Source organism: Lemur catta, chromosome 7, assembly GCF_020740605.2.
Source record: "Lemur catta isolate mLemCat1 chromosome 7, mLemCat1.pri, whole genome shotgun sequence".
In the NCBI taxonomy this organism is placed as follows: Eukaryota; Metazoa; Chordata; class Mammalia; order Primates; family Lemuridae; genus Lemur; species Lemur catta.
Window position 1 is genome coordinate 32989289 of NC_059134.1, and position 17293 is coordinate 33006581.

At 38.1% G+C, this 17293-nt stretch overlaps 1 protein-coding gene across 1 annotated transcript; it reads left to right on the forward strand.

Moving 5' to 3' along the window:
• Nucleotides 1–1804: 1804 nt before the first annotated feature.
• Nucleotides 1805–16179, forward strand: LOC123641788 (inactive caspase-12-like). The gene is given in 9 exon segments (XM_045556726.1): nt 1805–1835; nt 2763–3014; nt 9791–9831; nt 9833–9964; nt 10867–11101; nt 11924–12076; nt 14968–15039; nt 15042–15076; nt 15466–16179. Coding segments are annotated over 9 exon segments (1026 nt in total). The 5' UTR covers nt 1805–1828; the 3' UTR covers nt 15565–16179.
• Nucleotides 16180–17293: the final 1114 nt, after the last annotated feature.

Sequence of the window (17293 nt, forward strand, 5' to 3'; positions counted from 1 at the left end):
CCTAAAAATTCTAGAAGAAAATGTTGGAAAAACTCTTATAGATACCTGCCTAGGCAAAGAATTTATGAAGAAGACCCCAAAGGCAATCATGGCAACAACAAAAATAATAAATGGGACCTGATCAAATTAAAAAGTTTCTACACAGCCAAAGGCACAATCAATAGAGCAAATAGACAACCTACAGAATGGGAGAACCTATTTGCATGCTATATACCCAATAAAGGGCTAATAACCAGAATCTGCAAATAACTGAAGCAAATCAGCAAGAAAAAAAATCAAACAATCCCTTTAAAAAGTGAGCAAAAGTTTGCAAATGTAGACATACTAATGGTCAAAAAACACACGATAAAATTCTCAATGTTTCTAATCACCAGGGAAATGCAAATCAAAACCACAATGAGATATCAACTCCTATAAGAATAGCTCTTACTAAAAATTCCCCAAACAACACGTGCTGGCATGGATGCAGATAGAAAGGAACATTTTACACTGTTGGTGGGACTGCAAACTAGTACACCCTCTATGGAAAATAGTATGAAGAAACCTCAAAGAACTAAAAGTAGACCTACCATTTGATCCAGCAATCCCACTACTAGGTATTTACCCAAAGGAAAAAAAAGACATTTTATCAAAAAGGCACTTGCACTCGAATGTTTATAGCAGCATAATTCATAATCGCAATGATGTGAGAACAACCCAAGTGTCCATCAGTATATGAGTGGATTAATAACATGTGGTGTATGTATACCATGGAGTACTACTCAGCCATAAAAAATGGCGATCTAGTATCTTTTGTAACATCCTGGATGGAACTGGAGACCATTCTTCTAAGTGAAGTATCACAAGAATGGGAAAACAAACACTCAATAATAAATTGGTACTAACTGATCAACATTTACATGCACATATGCAAGTAAAATTCAATGCAAATCAAAAAGGTGAGAGGGAGAAGGAGGAGTGGGTAAATTCACACCAAATGGGTACAATGCATACTATCTTGGTGAAAGGCATGATTGTAACTTTGACTCAAGCTGTATAAATTATAGCAAACTATGTAACCAAAATGTGAGTACCCCCATAATGTTCTGAAATATATTTAAAAAAAGGAAAAAAAAAGAAAAAAGAAAAAAAGCTGGATGATGCTTTTCCATTTTATAAACTTCTTTGTTGTTTAATTGCAAACACATATCTAGTATTAAGAAAGAATTTAAGTGAAAGAGTCTCTTATATATTTATCAAGCAAAAATACATACTGCAGTCTCATGCATAAACAATACCCCAGTTGAGAAATAAGCAGATCTGGAGAGGAAAAAGGAAAGACATTACCTATCTGGGTTTTTAAAGCAGTAATAGAAGTATCACCATTTGGCAGCCCTTAACCAGTCTCTCTCCCTCCTTACCTTCCAAATTCACACTTCTGAGATTGAGCAGACATCAGAAGTGAAGCAGAAAGTGAAGTGAAGACTTTCTGACATTAGAAGCTGGTGGTGGCACAGAGACAAATAGGGGTTAATTTGATTTGTTAATAGTTTTAAAAATAGACTGGAAGGCAATGCAAAGACTTGCATTTGAATGTGTATGCTTTCATTGTGATAACTTTGTTGTATCAAAGAGAAAAGACACGTTTTGCTTCCTGTTTTCCAAAGGAATGTAGTTACATATTAGGGGAGGGATTCTGATTCTCTTTTGGCAAAGAACAAGAGAGTTTGAATCTCTGCAGTTTCCCACATAGGCAGTGTAAACAAATTGGTCCACTGAGAAGAGAGGAAGAGGGCTGTGGAGACAGCTTTCACTTTCAGATCTTCTGCCCCAGGGACTGAGAGCAGTCATGGCTGGTGAGTAGCTCCAGTTTTTCTGTTTATGACTGTATTTTGAGGGAGTTACAGTTCAGGAGAAAGGTGTGGAGGGGGTTCTCAAGAGATACAACTATTTTACCCTGGGGACAGAGGAAGATATGGGAGTACTGCAATGAGCATGCAAATAAAGTATTGTAGTTAATATGTAGCAGCTTCTTGAAGGAAAGACAAATGTAACAAATCCGGATCTATGTTCTTAAACTTTCCCTATGATTTTTAGGCTTTTCTTTTAAGTCATATTGAAATTTAACTCAGAAATTCTCACCCATTTTATGGATGTTCTATTGTCAGAGTGAGGAGCTCTGTAGTTGAGTAGAGTAACTTGCATTTCCTTCGTATTCTGTTCTCTGTATGACCTTTCATTTTCAGCAGCAAATGAATCAGCTGCAATCTGTGCTCTAACTCTCTGCATAACTGAGCTGGCCCCTGACAAATAGAAACAAAAATGTATATTTTGCAAGTGTAATGTGTTTATATTTGACTGCTGTCCATATGGAATATGTCTTTTTAAACTAGTTATTGATAAAAATGAAACAAGTGAAGGGATCACAAGTGATACAAGGACTAAACTAAGTCAGCTATCACTCAGTTCTTTAGTAAAATTGTTTCATTTCTCTAAACTTTTTTCCCCATTTGTAAAAAAGAAGGTTGGACAAGATAGGCGTTACACAAAGTTTGGTCCTTGAAACAGTGGTTTTGGCATTACCTGAGAAATTGGTAGAGTTCACAAAAGTTCATAGGCCCCATTCTGACCTATCAAATCAGAATTTCAGGGAATGGGGTACAGGAAATTCTGCTGATTAGGCCTTCCAGGTGATGCTAACGCACACTAAAATTTGAGGACTACAAGCCTAGAATGGGACATCAAAGGTTCTGTCCATATCTAAGATCCTGTCATTCTCACAGCCAAGGGACCACCCAAAGAAGACCCAGTCAACAAGGTGAAGTTGATGGCCAGGAATGTGCTTGATGGCATTTTTGATGACTTGATAGAAAATAGTGTGTTAAACAGAGATGAGTTATGCAAATTAGGAGATGGTGTGAACTTCATCATGAACAACGCTGAAAACCTGGTTGATGATATCACTGAGAAAACTCAAATGGCAGGCAAAATATTTATGGACCGCCTCTTCAAGCAAAAGATACCACTGAGTTTAAGTGAGTAGTAATGGCTGGCCAAAGGGCTAATAACTCCTTCTTTCTCAACTGTCATTATGCGATTTTCTTTCTTCTTTATTTCTCCTGTTTGCAAGTGGAGAATAAACAATCCCCATCTCTAAAACCTTCATGACTATCTGTCTTATTTACCACCAAAATATACCCTGATCTACCCCAATTACTTTTACACTGCTACATATTAATATTTTCTTTTTTCTTTAACAGTTATTACCCTCAATCACTTTATAAAATTTGCTTTTTCATTATGTTGTTATGTCTCCCTTTGCTGAGATATAAACTCCATGAGGCAGGGATCTTTGTCTATTTTATTCATGAATGTATCCCTATCACATAGAAATAACATCTGAGACATCATAGGTGCTCAGTAAATATTTGTTAAATGAATGAAAGGCTCTGGAGCCTTATTAAATTAAGTGATTGCCTTTACCTATTCTGGGCTTCTCTGGTTATATGATGTGGACTCCATAGTCATTCCCAATCATTCCTCTGCTTAGCTATGGCTTAACCCCAGAAAGAAATGTCTGGAAATCAATATTTCTACTAAAAGAGGGCATAAGTAATTTGAGAGTTAATGGAACATAGGTGTTTCTTTCTCTCTAGAGTGTGAATTGGCACAATTTTTCTTTGAAAAGTAGTAAATATATCAAGCTTTGCGGACCATGTGGTCTCTGTCATGACTCAAACCTGCTACTGTTGCATGAAAGCAGCAATAGACAATAAGTACACAGTAAGTGTTGATGTACTTCAGTAAAACTCTATTTACAAAAACAGGTGTCCAGTTGAGTTTGACCTGCAGGCCATAGTTTGCTGACCCCTACTCGGGACTACAGTATGTAAATGAGCATATTTCCAATTCTTACAACATCCCTCTAGAATTATTTTTGTTGTGGAAAGACTGTCTAACTTTTATACACAATGTACTTTCCTTCCTCAGAATGAAAAATGCTATTGGAGAAAAACCTTGATTAAAAATTTTGATTATTCCTTGAATCATGTAAGCAGAAAGATAACAAGCTCTTTTTTGTTTCATAGAAACTCTGCCTCCCTTTTCACTTAGCAGAAGGCTACAGTTCTCTGAAACAAACTTGGAGCTTAGAGAATGGGCCAAATCTCCATGCTTCATAGAGTAGTCCCAAGCTAAGCACAGTCATTTACTCACCAGTGCAAGGGGAAGAGCTGGAAGTAGGCATGTTCTAGAAACTTAGTTCTGTTAACAAATCTGTTTTTCATATTATTTCAGCATATCCTTCTGAAAGTGAGGATGATGAATCTCAGGAAAACTCTGCATCGTCTTCCTCTTCGACAGGTAACTGCCTCCAAACCCCAGATCACAATAAAAAACTCTTAGACCTTTGTTGACATGAGAAGGTATCCCAGTAAAGATCTAGGAAACCTGTGTTCTTGGTCAATTTTCATCTTTGGAAATGACCTTTAGAGTAGAGCATTGATTCTTAACTTTTTGTTCATTCCACCTCAGAATCTGAAGAAGAAAGTGAAGAAAGTAGAGATGAAAAAAAGCGTGCATCAGCCCTGGCAATGGCTGTCTCTCCAACAGGTAAATTGCCACCAAACCAAGTGGTTCATAAGAATCCTCCAAAAACCATTTGGAGTAAGACAGCTCTACTGGGGGGTGGTATGTTATAGTGGAAAGACCACTGCACTGAGGTTCAGACAGCATGGCAAGCTTATCTCTCCCCTCTGCTTCTAACAAAGTCCCTCAAAAGTAAGGTTAGCACTTATATCCTTGCCCTTCAATTCTCCTTAGGATCCAGAAATGCAGGTGAAGATGAAGAAACTGAGCAGAGTGCTGGATTGGCTCAGGCATCAATTCTAGCACTGACAGGTAATTTCTATTTATGGACACATAATGACATTATTTGAGCTAAGGCAGATTTTAGAAAGGCCCTTTGCTATGGAGTAGTAGAAAGAGAACTGGAGTAAAGGCCAGGAAATCTATATATGTTGACACCATCACTGCCACAGACTATGTGCTCTGATGTAAATATCCTCACCTTTCTCAGACTTTTTTTTTTTTTTTTGAGACAGAGTCTCGCTCTGTTGCCTGGGCTAGAGTGCCATGGTGTCAGCTTAGCTCACAGCAACCTCAAACTCCTGGGCTCAAGCAATCCTTTTGCCTCAGCCTCCTGAGTAGCTTGGACTACAGACATGTGCCACCATGCCCAGCTAATTTTTTTTTCTATATATATTTTTAGCTGTACAGATCAATTTTTTCTATTTTTTTTTTTAGTAGAAACAGGGTCTTCCTCTTACTCAGGTCTCGAACTCCTGACCTTGAGCGATCGTCCCGCCTCGGCCTCCCAGAGTGCTAGGATTATAGGCATGAGCCACCGCGCCCAGCATCAAACTCATATTTTTAAATCGGTTTAATAATATCTTTAAAATAACTTATAAAAAGACAAAGATATAAGAAACTGCGAACTGCACAAAACAGAATAAGGATGCGGTTAAGCAAAGCACATGCAAAAGAAAAAAAGAAAAAAACAAAACAACTCAGTAGGAGTCACACACACTACGTGGTCACTGAGGAAACTGATGAATTACTGGGCAACATTAAAAAACTGTAGTCAGTCTGGTAAGGGGGGGTAGAGGTAACGTTGTCTTCTAAGTACCGTATTTTCAAGTTTTGAAAAAGCTTTACAAGGAATGAGAACCTTATAATCTTTTTTCATGGTTATATCCATTCAGCATATACTAATTGGAAACCTATTGTATGTTGTTTTAATTACTGGGTTTATAGCAGTAAGCAAGATAGATAAAGATCTTGCTCTCGTGGAGTTCACAGTATAGTTAGTGGGGGTAGATATATAATAAACATGTAAAAAAATAAAAATAAATGCTATAATTTCAGAGAATGTATAAGAGAAAAGAGGATTAGGCCATAGAAAGAAATGTTGGGGAGGGTGGGGGTGGGGCGGGATTGATCAAGGGGAAACAAGTGACAGGCTGCTTAGCTGTGACCTCTCCATGGAGGTGCTATTTCAGTGCACACCCGAACTGTGGGAAAGGAGTTGTGCCAAACTCTAAGGCAAAAGAGTTCTACAGAAAGGGGAAATGAGAGCAAGGACTATCAGACAGAAATGGTTTTGTTCTGTTAAGAGGGTCGGGGCCAATGTTACTGGAGAGTGGGAAATTAGAGGCAGTGTCATAGCAGGAGCTGTTTAGGAGTCAGACCCAGGCCATACTACTTAGGGCCTTTTAACCAGTGGAAAAGAATTTGGATTGCAATTGCAATAGAAAGCCTTCGAGTTTTTTTTAAAGGCAACTGTTTTATTATAGTTGGCAATCGTTACACATTCCAGGCATGTCACACAGCCTCTGCTCAGCCCAGCCATCTACGGTTAACATCCATCACTAAAACAAGTGCTTAAAGCTGGTATACGTATTAAAGAATGCTTTCATGCAAGCTAAGTTTCTAATCTTAGCTCTACAATAAATTGACATTATACAAACAAAAGCAGTGAGAAAAATAAGAAATTATCCTCTCTGGTTATGAATTTGGCACTCCCTTTTAGCAAAATGTAAATGAGGTGGTTCCAGCTGAGAATCTTTTCATCAGCCGTTCAGGTGAAAGAGAACTTTTAATCTCCCACTTTTCTTTCTCTGCCTCATTCTCTTTTTCCCTTTCTTCCCATCTGTTCTATTTTCTTTCCCATTGACATCTATTTCTCCTTTCTCTGTTTTTTCCCTCTTTCCCTCTGCTCTTTCTCTCTCCTTGCATTTACTTTTATCCCACCACACTGTCAATTCTTGCATCTTTTTTTTTTTTTTTTTTTTTTGAGACAGAGTCTCACTTTGTTGCCCGGGCTAGAGTGAGTGCCGTGGCGTCAGCCTAGCTCACAGCAACCTCAGACTCCTGGGCTTAAGCGATCCTACTGCCTCAGCCTCCCGAGTAGCTGGGACTACAGGCATGAGCAACCATGCCCGGCTAATTTTTTTTGTATATATATTTTTAGTTGGCCAGATAATTTCTTTCTATTTTTAGTAGAGACGGGGTCTCACTCTTGCTCAGGCTGGTCTCGAACTCCTGACCTCGAGCGATCCACCCGCCTCGGCCTCCCAGAGCTAGGATTACAGGCGTGAGCCACCGCGCCCGGCCAATTCTTGCATCTATCTCCCTGTCAATGTTGAAATCATTACATGCCAATACAGCCAAGTAAATTGCAACTGCAAGGACATGACCTGATGTCTACAGCAAAAAATTTATAAATGATGAATTTTGCCTTCATTTATACTCCCTTAGAAGTTTTTAAGAAGAGGAGTGACAGGATAAGTGTAGGATCAGAAAGGCCAGTTGAAAGCTGTTTAAATATTTCAGTTAGGAGATAACAGCTTTTAAACTGGGGTTATAGCAAAAGAGATGATGACAAGTGGTTAAATTTGGGATCTATTTTGGAGGCAGAATCAATGGAAACTAATTAATGGATTGAACATTGGATATGAAAAAGAGAAAGGAATCAAGGATGACACTAGATTTTTGACTCGGCAACTAGGTGAATGGTACCATTTACTGAGTTGGAGGAAACTGGTGTACAGGAGAAACAGATTTCTAGGAGTGGATGAATATCAGGAGTCCTGCTTTATACATTTAGTTTGAAGCGTGTTACCTTCAAGGGTAGACATTGAATAGGCAGGTGGATATTCAACTGAAGAGTTCACAATCAGGGCTGGGAATAAATCTTGGGATTCATTAGCATGTGGACAGTATTTAAGATGATGAGGCTAGAAGATGCCACCTGGGCGAAAGTGCTAATAGAGAATAACAGAGTTCAGTATAGAACAATCTGATCTTTGGAGAGATGGCAGAAGAAGAACCAGCAATGAAGACAGAGGAATTTAGGAAGCATGGCTGGAAAATGCAGCATCCCAGAAGCCTAGAAAATGTCTTCAAGAAGGAGGATGTGTGCAACCATGTGAAATGCTAAGAAAGCAACAGATGGGCAGTGGTAGCCTTGGTAACACATATTTTATTTAAGTGGTGAGAATAACAGCCAGATTGGATTGCACGCAAGGAAAACAAGATGGAAATAGTGAAAATAGACAATGGTTTTAACGAATTGTGTAAGAAGTGAAGCAGAGAAATGTGACAGTAGCTGGAGAGGAGACAGGACCACAGGGAGAGTTTTTAAAGCATGACTGGTATTAAGGAAGGCCGAAATGCCAATGGGGATAACATGGTAGTGAGAGAGTAGAAAATCGATGATGTCGAACATGGAGATGAATAAATTCCTGAGTAAAATCCTGTAGGTGATAGGGGATGGAATTCAGAGCATAAGTAGAGGCATTTCTCTTAGATAGACAGGAGGAAGGGCACATCTTTCTTTGTATAATAGTAGGAGGGAGAGTAGAACAGGTGAGTAGAGATGTGGGTAAATTTATAGATTTTGTGATTAAAAGATTAAATACTTCTTATGTAAAAATATTATAACAAGTCTTGTTGCCCTAAGGGAAAACACAAGAACCAGGGGGTACCTGGTAGCTATTTTCAAGTATTTGAAGATATCCTTTCATTAACAGCAGTTATAAACTTTTAATCTTGCCAGATACCATTCTAGATACTGGGAATACAAAGATGAAAGACATCTACCCTATCCTAATTCAGCTTCCAGTACAATAAACATAATTAATAAACACAATAATTTTTTATATGGGGGTATTTACATAAAAGAATAGAAACATAGGGAAAGTCATAATGAAGTCATGGAAGAATTCATGGGGCTCTTATCAGGAAAGGTATTAGATGTTTTCTGTATGGTTTTGATGCAGGAAATACAAACCAATGCCTAGAATATGCAGACTTTATGATACAAAGAACTGTCCACGAATGCCTTCGAATATGTAACTTCCCAATAAATGGAGAGAGTGGTTATAACAGAGATATTGTAAGTGGTGTTCAAATATCTGAGTAATGATTTGACTAGGCTCGATGAACATTAGGCTTCCTTCCAAATCTGAGATTCTGTGTTTATGTTACTCTAATGTGTTGGATCTGAATGATTAGTCAATGCTGTGAGCACTAACAAAAACATAGAAAATTATGGTGGGGTCAGTAAGAAGCAGAAAGAAAAAGGCAGCTGCCCATTTTTTTGATATGAAATAATTTTCTAATTTAATTAAACTTTTCAATATAATGGCAGTATGCATTCCTGAGTAATGATAGCCCAGCCAAAAGATTTGCATGATTGCAAGCCAGCAGGTATTATTGCTTCTTTTTTTTTTCTCTCTCTCTTTTAGCTCCTCAGGAAACCCAGTGTGTCCAACTCAACAAGTTGAAGCTTTGCCCTCGTGATCATTTTCATAAACTGAAGACAAAAAAGGCAGATGAGGTGATATGCTTTGGAATAGGGAGACACAAGATTGGCCATTCAGACAAGACATTGGAGACTCACTAGAACATTTTAGTTCCTTGTCACAAATGCCTTAAGATCAGGACAAAGGGCCTAAGATGTTATCTAATCAAGTGGTCTTCACATTACCTTTCCTGTTTCTTCAATCCCATCCTGGAACACACACTAACCTCCTCTCCACCACCTAACCAAAGCCAAATTCCTAGAGTGAACACTCAGATCTAGTACATATTTTCAGTCTGGGATTTTGTCTCTTTCCTCATGAGGGTATATTTCTATTCCCAAGCTTTCTGTTCATCCACTCTATAATTATGCTGGTCTGTTCTGTATGAACTTTGGAGGCAAAAGGGAGGGTCCTGGGGCAAATCATTCTGTGTCTGTTAATTGTAGATATATCCAGTGATGGAGAAGGAAGGCCAAACACGCCTGGCCCTCATCATCTGCAACAAAGAATTCACCTATCTACCTAATCGATATGGTTCTGAAATTGACCTTTTGGGGATGCAAGACCTGCTAGAAAACCTTGGCTACTCAGTGATTGTAAAAGAGAATCTCACAGCTCAGGTAATGGCCCCAGAGAGAGAGGCAAACTTCTTTACCTTTTAAACAGTTTTCAACATCTTTCTTGGCAGCAGCAAGAACAAAATATATGATATTACAGGAATTATATTTGCTCCAGAGTAGAATCTCCTGTATTTCACCCTTCTTCAATGCAAAGTCTCATAGCAAAGATTTAGAGAAATTCTATATAGCTGTATTTTATTAGAAATGTAGGGCCTTTCTGAAGTTCTCAATGTGGAAGATGTCTATTACTTGACGGTCTGGCCTAGACAAAAGCCCTGGAGACCGAAATTGCCTGATACCTATGGAATGAGCTTGTGAGGGTTTTATAATATCAGTATCATGTGTCTAAATGCAAAGGCAGGTATATGGCTAAAAAAAAAAATCACACACATACATAGCAAGAAAAAGTTTTGGTTTTATCTCTGCTCTGGGTGACTTTAGACAAACCATTTTAAACCTAACTTTCTGCTGTTCAGGTGAAGGAATTTGGTGTTTCTAATTTTTGTAAATAGAAAAGTATCTGTTTCTGTCTCTCTCCCTCTCTCTCTATTTTTAAAAATCTTATAGGAACTCACTGTAAAACAGATTAAAGCAACATGGTCCGATTGGCATCTTGCCATCTCACTCACCCTTCATTTTACTCCATCTCTCAGCGTCTTCAGAAATCTAAGGTTCTGTTGAAAACCACTGGGCTAGATGCTACATGAAAACCCTACTAACTTTCATATTCTATACATCTAAATGTTCTGGTTTTATGTCACAATGCTATTTCTCTTGTAATTCCATTTAGTCCAAATCACCTGATTCCTCAGTGCCAGTTCATTTTTGTGAACTTCATCTGCTATTTGAGTACAAACTATGTACGGAGAGTTCCTCGATAGTGACCCTAGAATCTCTTTTAGCAAATGGAAACAGAACTAAAGGAGTTTGCTGCCCGGCAAGAGCACCAGTCCTCAGATAGCACATTCCTGGTATTTATGTCACACGGCATCCTGGACGGAATCTGTGGGATAAAGCACAGAATCCCTGAGCCAGATGTTCTTCCGGATGACATCATCTTCACAATTTTCAACAACCGTAACTGCCAGAGTCTGAAAGACAAACCCAAGGCCATCATCATGCAGGCCTGCCGAGGCAGTGAGTCTCGCACTAGAAAGTTGTAAGTCTCGATTTGGGGATCCAAAGGAGATGGGGATCCATCTAGATTTGCCTCAGGCTTGTCCATTTTGCCTCCAAAGTTCATACAGAACAGGCCAGCATAATTATAAATTGGGTGAACAGAAAGCTTGAGAATAGAAATACACCCTCAGATACTTTTTCTGCTATTGGCCTGGTGTTTAGCCATAATTTTCCCAGGGATGGGTGAAGGAAACAACATTTTAGTATCACTTTTAGGTCCATCCAGCCCAGAAAAAAAAAAAACAACATATTGTCTATACCATTTCTTTTAAGAAATGAGAAGTAGCCTAGAATAATGAGAAATGTCCCAAACAATGGGGACTATGTTGTCAACATGGTTATTCTAAACTTAGGTGGTCTCTGTATTGTTCCCTGTCAGTGTAGTTTTTCTAATAGTAAGATGCTTACATTTTTAATGAACGCCATTAAATGTACTGCAGTAGTCCCCAACCTTTTTGGAATCAAGGATAGGTTTCATGAAAGACAGTTTTTCCACAGACAGGGAGGTGGGGTGGGAGGCAGAGCTTGGGCAGTGATGCTAGCAATGGGGAGTGGCTGTAAATACAGATGAAACTTCGCTCCCTGGGCCACCCCTCACCTCCTGCTCTGCCGCCCATTCCTAACAGGCCATGGGCTGGTACAGGTCTGCAGCCCAGAGGTTGGGGACCGCAGCACTAAAGTAAAGGTATAATGGTAAAAGAGACATGCTGTATGTATGTGTACATGTGTGCCTGTGTGTGTAAATATCACATCTTCCATAAGACGTGACATCTCTCCCAGGAGGTATCGGGATGGTTTGGGTGGCAGCTGACTCGGGAGAAGCTCCTGCAGATACACATGGCCAGGTCCTGCAGCGGCGCTGTGTCTGGAATGACGCTATTACAGAGGCCCACGTGGAGAAGGACTTCATTGCTTTCAAATCTTCAACACCACGTAAGTGAGTTCAGAGGGGAGAATTTCTAAATCATTTATTAGTCTCTAGATAACAGGCTTGAATATGATCATGTCACGGATAGGAGCATTTCTTCTCCAGTGGTGGTATATTTTAGGTGGAGGAGAGATTTAGAATAGTGAGATTTTCATGATTAGGAAGCTATAAATCTTGATTTGGGAGAAGCTTTCAAAGTGAGCAGAAATTTGGTGAGGATCCTGACTTGAAATAATCTAACTACAAATAATGAAGAGTTTTTTGTTTCGTTTTTAAAATATAGCACAGAAATGCATTATTTTTTCTCTATTCAGCCCCCAGATCACCTACTAGCAATTAAACAAGCCAACCAATGAAACTACTATGCTTGCACCATGTAACCTAGAACCTCTCAGCCTGTTTTTTGAATCTAGTCTTAGGAACTTTGTTAACATTTAAATGCCTACCTTTAGGATTGTGCATCCAATGATTAATAATCTATCCTTCTTTGGCTGGAAACTCATAGTACCAGGTAGAAATAGAGAATATTCTTAATCATTCATGGTCAATCCGGTAGAAAATCTCTTTAACAGTCATCCACAATATTGTTCTATCAATGGTTTAGATAACAAGGGAAATTTTAAAAACGTAGTTTGCATAATTCCCAGTTCTAAGTGTTCTTGTGTAGTAAATACACACTTTAATGTGCATAGAAATCACTGGGAGGGAGGGTATTAAAATGTAGACTTCTTATTCAGTAGTCTGAGGTGGGTCCTGAGATTCTGCCTTTCTAAAAAGCTCCGTGTTGATGCCAGTGCTGTTGGTGCATGGCTGCATGTGAGTACTAGGGACCAGAGGACTCTCTTGAGTCTAGCCTAGGGAAGAGGAAAAAGGCCATGTAGGCAACTCCCACCCTGCAACTAGAATAACTCCACTTCTATTCATTTTATATATTGGAGTTTTAATAAGATTTTATCTGAAAGAAGAGTGCTACACTTTTAGCTGTTAAAGGAAGTTAAAAAAGCAATATAAGGCCTGATTTTGATTGTTTAATTTAGTTGAGGAATACAGTTTATCTCTATGCAAAATTCTTGCTTTCCCTTTTTTGTAATATATATAATTGTGTGCTAGGACTGGGCTAGGTGCAGGGCATATCATGCACAATTAAAGAAGACATGGTTATTGAACCTTATGGAGTTTATAGTCAGGCCAGGAAGGCAGAAGTTAATTGGGAGGAAAAACACAGGCACAATATAACTGAAATAAATAATGATCGTCAATTGTGATAAAAGCTTTAAAAAAAACCTTGTACTCACATTTGAAAAACGAAGGAGTTAACCAGGTCAAAGGAAGGAGAAGAACATTCTAGGCAAGAAAAGCAGTGTGCATGGAGGACCTGAAGACAGAAAGGAGTATAGAAGAGAGGGCCAGGTGCCTGGAGCACACAGCCAGGAGGGACCTCAGGAGGCGGCTGGGGGGCCAGAACATCTGAGGCCTCATATGATCCTTCATACTAATAGTACTAGGAAATTCTGGTAATATTTAAGCAATGAAATGATAAGATTTTCATTTTTAAATGATCACTCTAGGGAATGGATTATAGTACAGCAAAAGTGGATATAGGGAGATAGGTTAAGATACCTTTGCAATATTATAAACCCTAGGTGATAATGATAGTCTTGGGATGAGGTTAGCTGTTGAATCCAAGAAATAATTACTTTATAAAATTAACATGAGCTGGTGGTTTGGTAGATATGGTAGGTGAACCAGAAGGGATGATAAAGGTGACTCTAGTGTCCAAGTAGGTGATTGTGGTACAGTCATTAAAATGGATATCCCATGGGAAGGTTTGGGATGCCTTTGGCACATTTCAAGATTAAATGAAGAGTATAGAGTTGCACAGCTGTATTTTTCAGAGGAAAGATCTGCTTGCATTAGAGATAGAATTTTGGGAGATTCTGACCTAAGAATAATATTTAATATGCTAAAAATATATGAAATCACCTAGGAATTAAGATTAGCGTCAGAAAGTGTTCTAAAGCTGAGGCTGGAGGAACTCTAGAGTTCAATATCCGACATAGAAACATTAGCCAGCAAAACATTAGCCATACAAAGTAGAGTCAGAGAATAAGAAGAACCGGGAGTATGTGTTCTCAGAATTACCAATGAAGCAAGTTGGACTTCCAAGCAATTTATGATGGGAATGAGAGATCAGGTGAAGGTGAGGACTGATGAAAGACCATTAGTTGTACTGAGTTGGAAGACATGGTGACCTTGGGGAGAGCCATTTAGTAAAGCTGGTGTCAGAGGTAGGAGGGAGAAACCAGACAGGAGTGAGCAGGATAGGAGGAAATGGGATAGTGAGTGTAGACAAATTTGAAAATTTGACTGTAAAAAGAAAGGAGAATTGTGAAGATAAAGTGGGAATGAGAATAGTATTACTCATTTTTTTTAATGATGGAAGAGACTTGATCACATTGACATGCTAAAGACAAGTAGTCATTCAAAAATGTTTTATACAACATAACAGTAAATGAAAAACATTATGGTATGAAACAAGTTTGCATAAGAGGAGGCCTAGAATCAAGGAATGTCATGAGGCAGATTCTTTTTTTTTTTTCCTATTATGTAGTTAGTGCTGAAATGACTTTGCTCTTTTCTACCACTTGCGATCCTAGAAGCCATAACTTTAGTCTTGCCTACTAAAAATGTCGAGGGAATTTATGATTGAGGGTCCTTGATGATTTTCTCTGGGCCTGATTCGGAAACCTGAATTACTATCTTTCTTCAGCTTTGGGTTTTGGCTCTTTCCTGAAAGCACTAAGATCAGAATTTGTTCCAAAAATATGGCCCTGGGAGTCTTCCACACTTATACAGAGGCCACATCCCCCAATATTTTGATACCTTTTATTTGCAGATAATATTTCTTGGAGGCTTGACCTAAATGGATCACTCTTCATTTCCCAACTTATCTACTACTTCAAAGAGTATCTTGGTGTCATCATTTAGAGGAAATTTTTCAAAAGGTAGGGATATCCTTTTTAATTTTATGCCCCAGAAAGCTTTGTAGCACCATTAGCAAACTTTTGTAGGGAATCCTAAAGCTCTTAAAGTCATCTTAATGCTCCTTCCTGTACTCCAAGTTTATTTTAAGAGAAAATGTTCTGAAATACTACATAGAACCTGTGTGGACTTTCCCAATAACATGATTCTGATAGCTTTGCTCACCCAGTGAATTCTTTTTAGGGTGCTAACTCATTTGTGTATGTGCTATATCCGATGAAAAACTAAAAATATCTTCTGTTTATGCTACTTAGCTATAGCCTTAATACATACTATGAATTTTCTCCCTCCTGAGAAAGGAGTCCAGGTTTTCCTTTTAGACAATCTCTAAAGGCTTTCTTTACTACTTCAGGTTCAACATTCATTCGAGACCCCAAATATACTAACCCAGATGCTGACCATTGAAAGACTATCCATGACACGATATTTCTACCTCTTCCCTGGGAATTAAAACTCATTAGAAGGACCGCAGGTAAATGAATCTATCCTAGAAGTAGGTGTGGGTATTCCCTGCTCAGAGTCTGTACAGAGAGTCTGCATAGAATGGAGGATAATGATGGAATGTTGGCTGCCCATTAGTTACTGAGGCTCATGTTATCTGCCTTTTCTTAGTGGCCCTCAGTGAAACCCTGGTGTAATTTGACTTCAGCCATAGTATAATGGGTGTATCAAAAATGGCAAGTTCAGTGGCAGCCAGCTGGAAAATTTTTTAGTTCTAATTTCCTTCAAGGACCTGCTCAGTGAGTGGAGACTATTTCCTTCTGATGCATGCATAACATAAAATAATTGGAAATGTTATGTATATCTGGTATATTTGTCCTCCTCACCAAAAAGTCAGTTTTTCTGAGTCGTACCCTTCCCTGTTTATGATGAGGCTTGCCTGTACCACAGTGTCAGCCAGCCGACTACTTGCTGAATCTATGCTGAGGCAATGAGGCCCTAATACAGATCTTCCCATTTGGGGATGACAGGTCCATAGCCCTTGTATAAAGGTATTTCTCACAATAGGATTAGTTCTATTTATATCTTACCTCTAATAGCCCAATTATTCATGTTCTCTTATATCTCTACTTTTTCTAGGATAATGGAGGCATTGTGGTCTCTATGAATCTACTATTTTTAAAAAGTTAAGTTTTGATCAAGAGTATTCTTATACCAAACTTTTCAACTGCCCACCCTCCACAAACACAAGACCAAAATAACTCCAATATTGTTACTGAATTAATGCTTAATAAAATCTTTTAAAAGTATGCTTTTTTTCTCATTTTTTCCTAAAAGTCACATTCATTGCAGAAAAATAATTAAGTATAAAAAGCATAGAAAACAAAGAACTTTTAATGAATAATCATTGTTAACTCTTTTGAAACTCTATTTGTAAAAAACTCATTTTTATATAGCTTATTCATTTTGTATGCAATTTTGTCTTTTTTCTTTTATTATTTTATGATAACCATTACTACTAGTAATAAAAATATCCTAAATATAATTTTTTAATTTATAATATCAATCAGGCATATATAGTACATTCTATTTGACCTTTACTCTACTTTTAAATGTTGTTTTCAATGCTTGTTTCCTATACACCATGTGATGGTGGATATATTTATGCTTTGTCTTTTGTCTAGGCTTAGGTGTATTGTCTTAGTATGTGTTCCTAAAAGTGGAATTACTGGATGCAAGTGTAAATTTATCTTTTGATAAATTATTATAAAAATTTTATGCCAAATTATATGCATATAAGAAATTTAAGATAATGACTAATAGGTAGAAAAACGTCTTAAAACTGAATGTTCTGACTCGGGGGGATGGGGGTGGGGGAGGGGAGGGGGTATAACTACATGATAAGTGCAATGCGCACTGTCTGGGGAATGGACACGCTTGAAGCTCTGACTCGGGGGGATGGGCGGTACATGGGCAATACATATAACCTGAACTTTTGTACCCCCATAATAAGCTGAAATAAAAAAATAAATAAATTGGAAGACCAACCAAGCTGGCCTCATCAAAAAAAAAAAAAAACCTGTTACTAATTTAATTGGTAAAAGTAGTCAATTTCATTGGCATATCTCTTGTTGCTGACATCATTGATTGGACTTTCTAACTTCTTTATTAGATAGTTTTTGTGTGAATTATTATTTTTATATTTTATTTCAAGTTCTATATGGTTTCCTAATCAATTA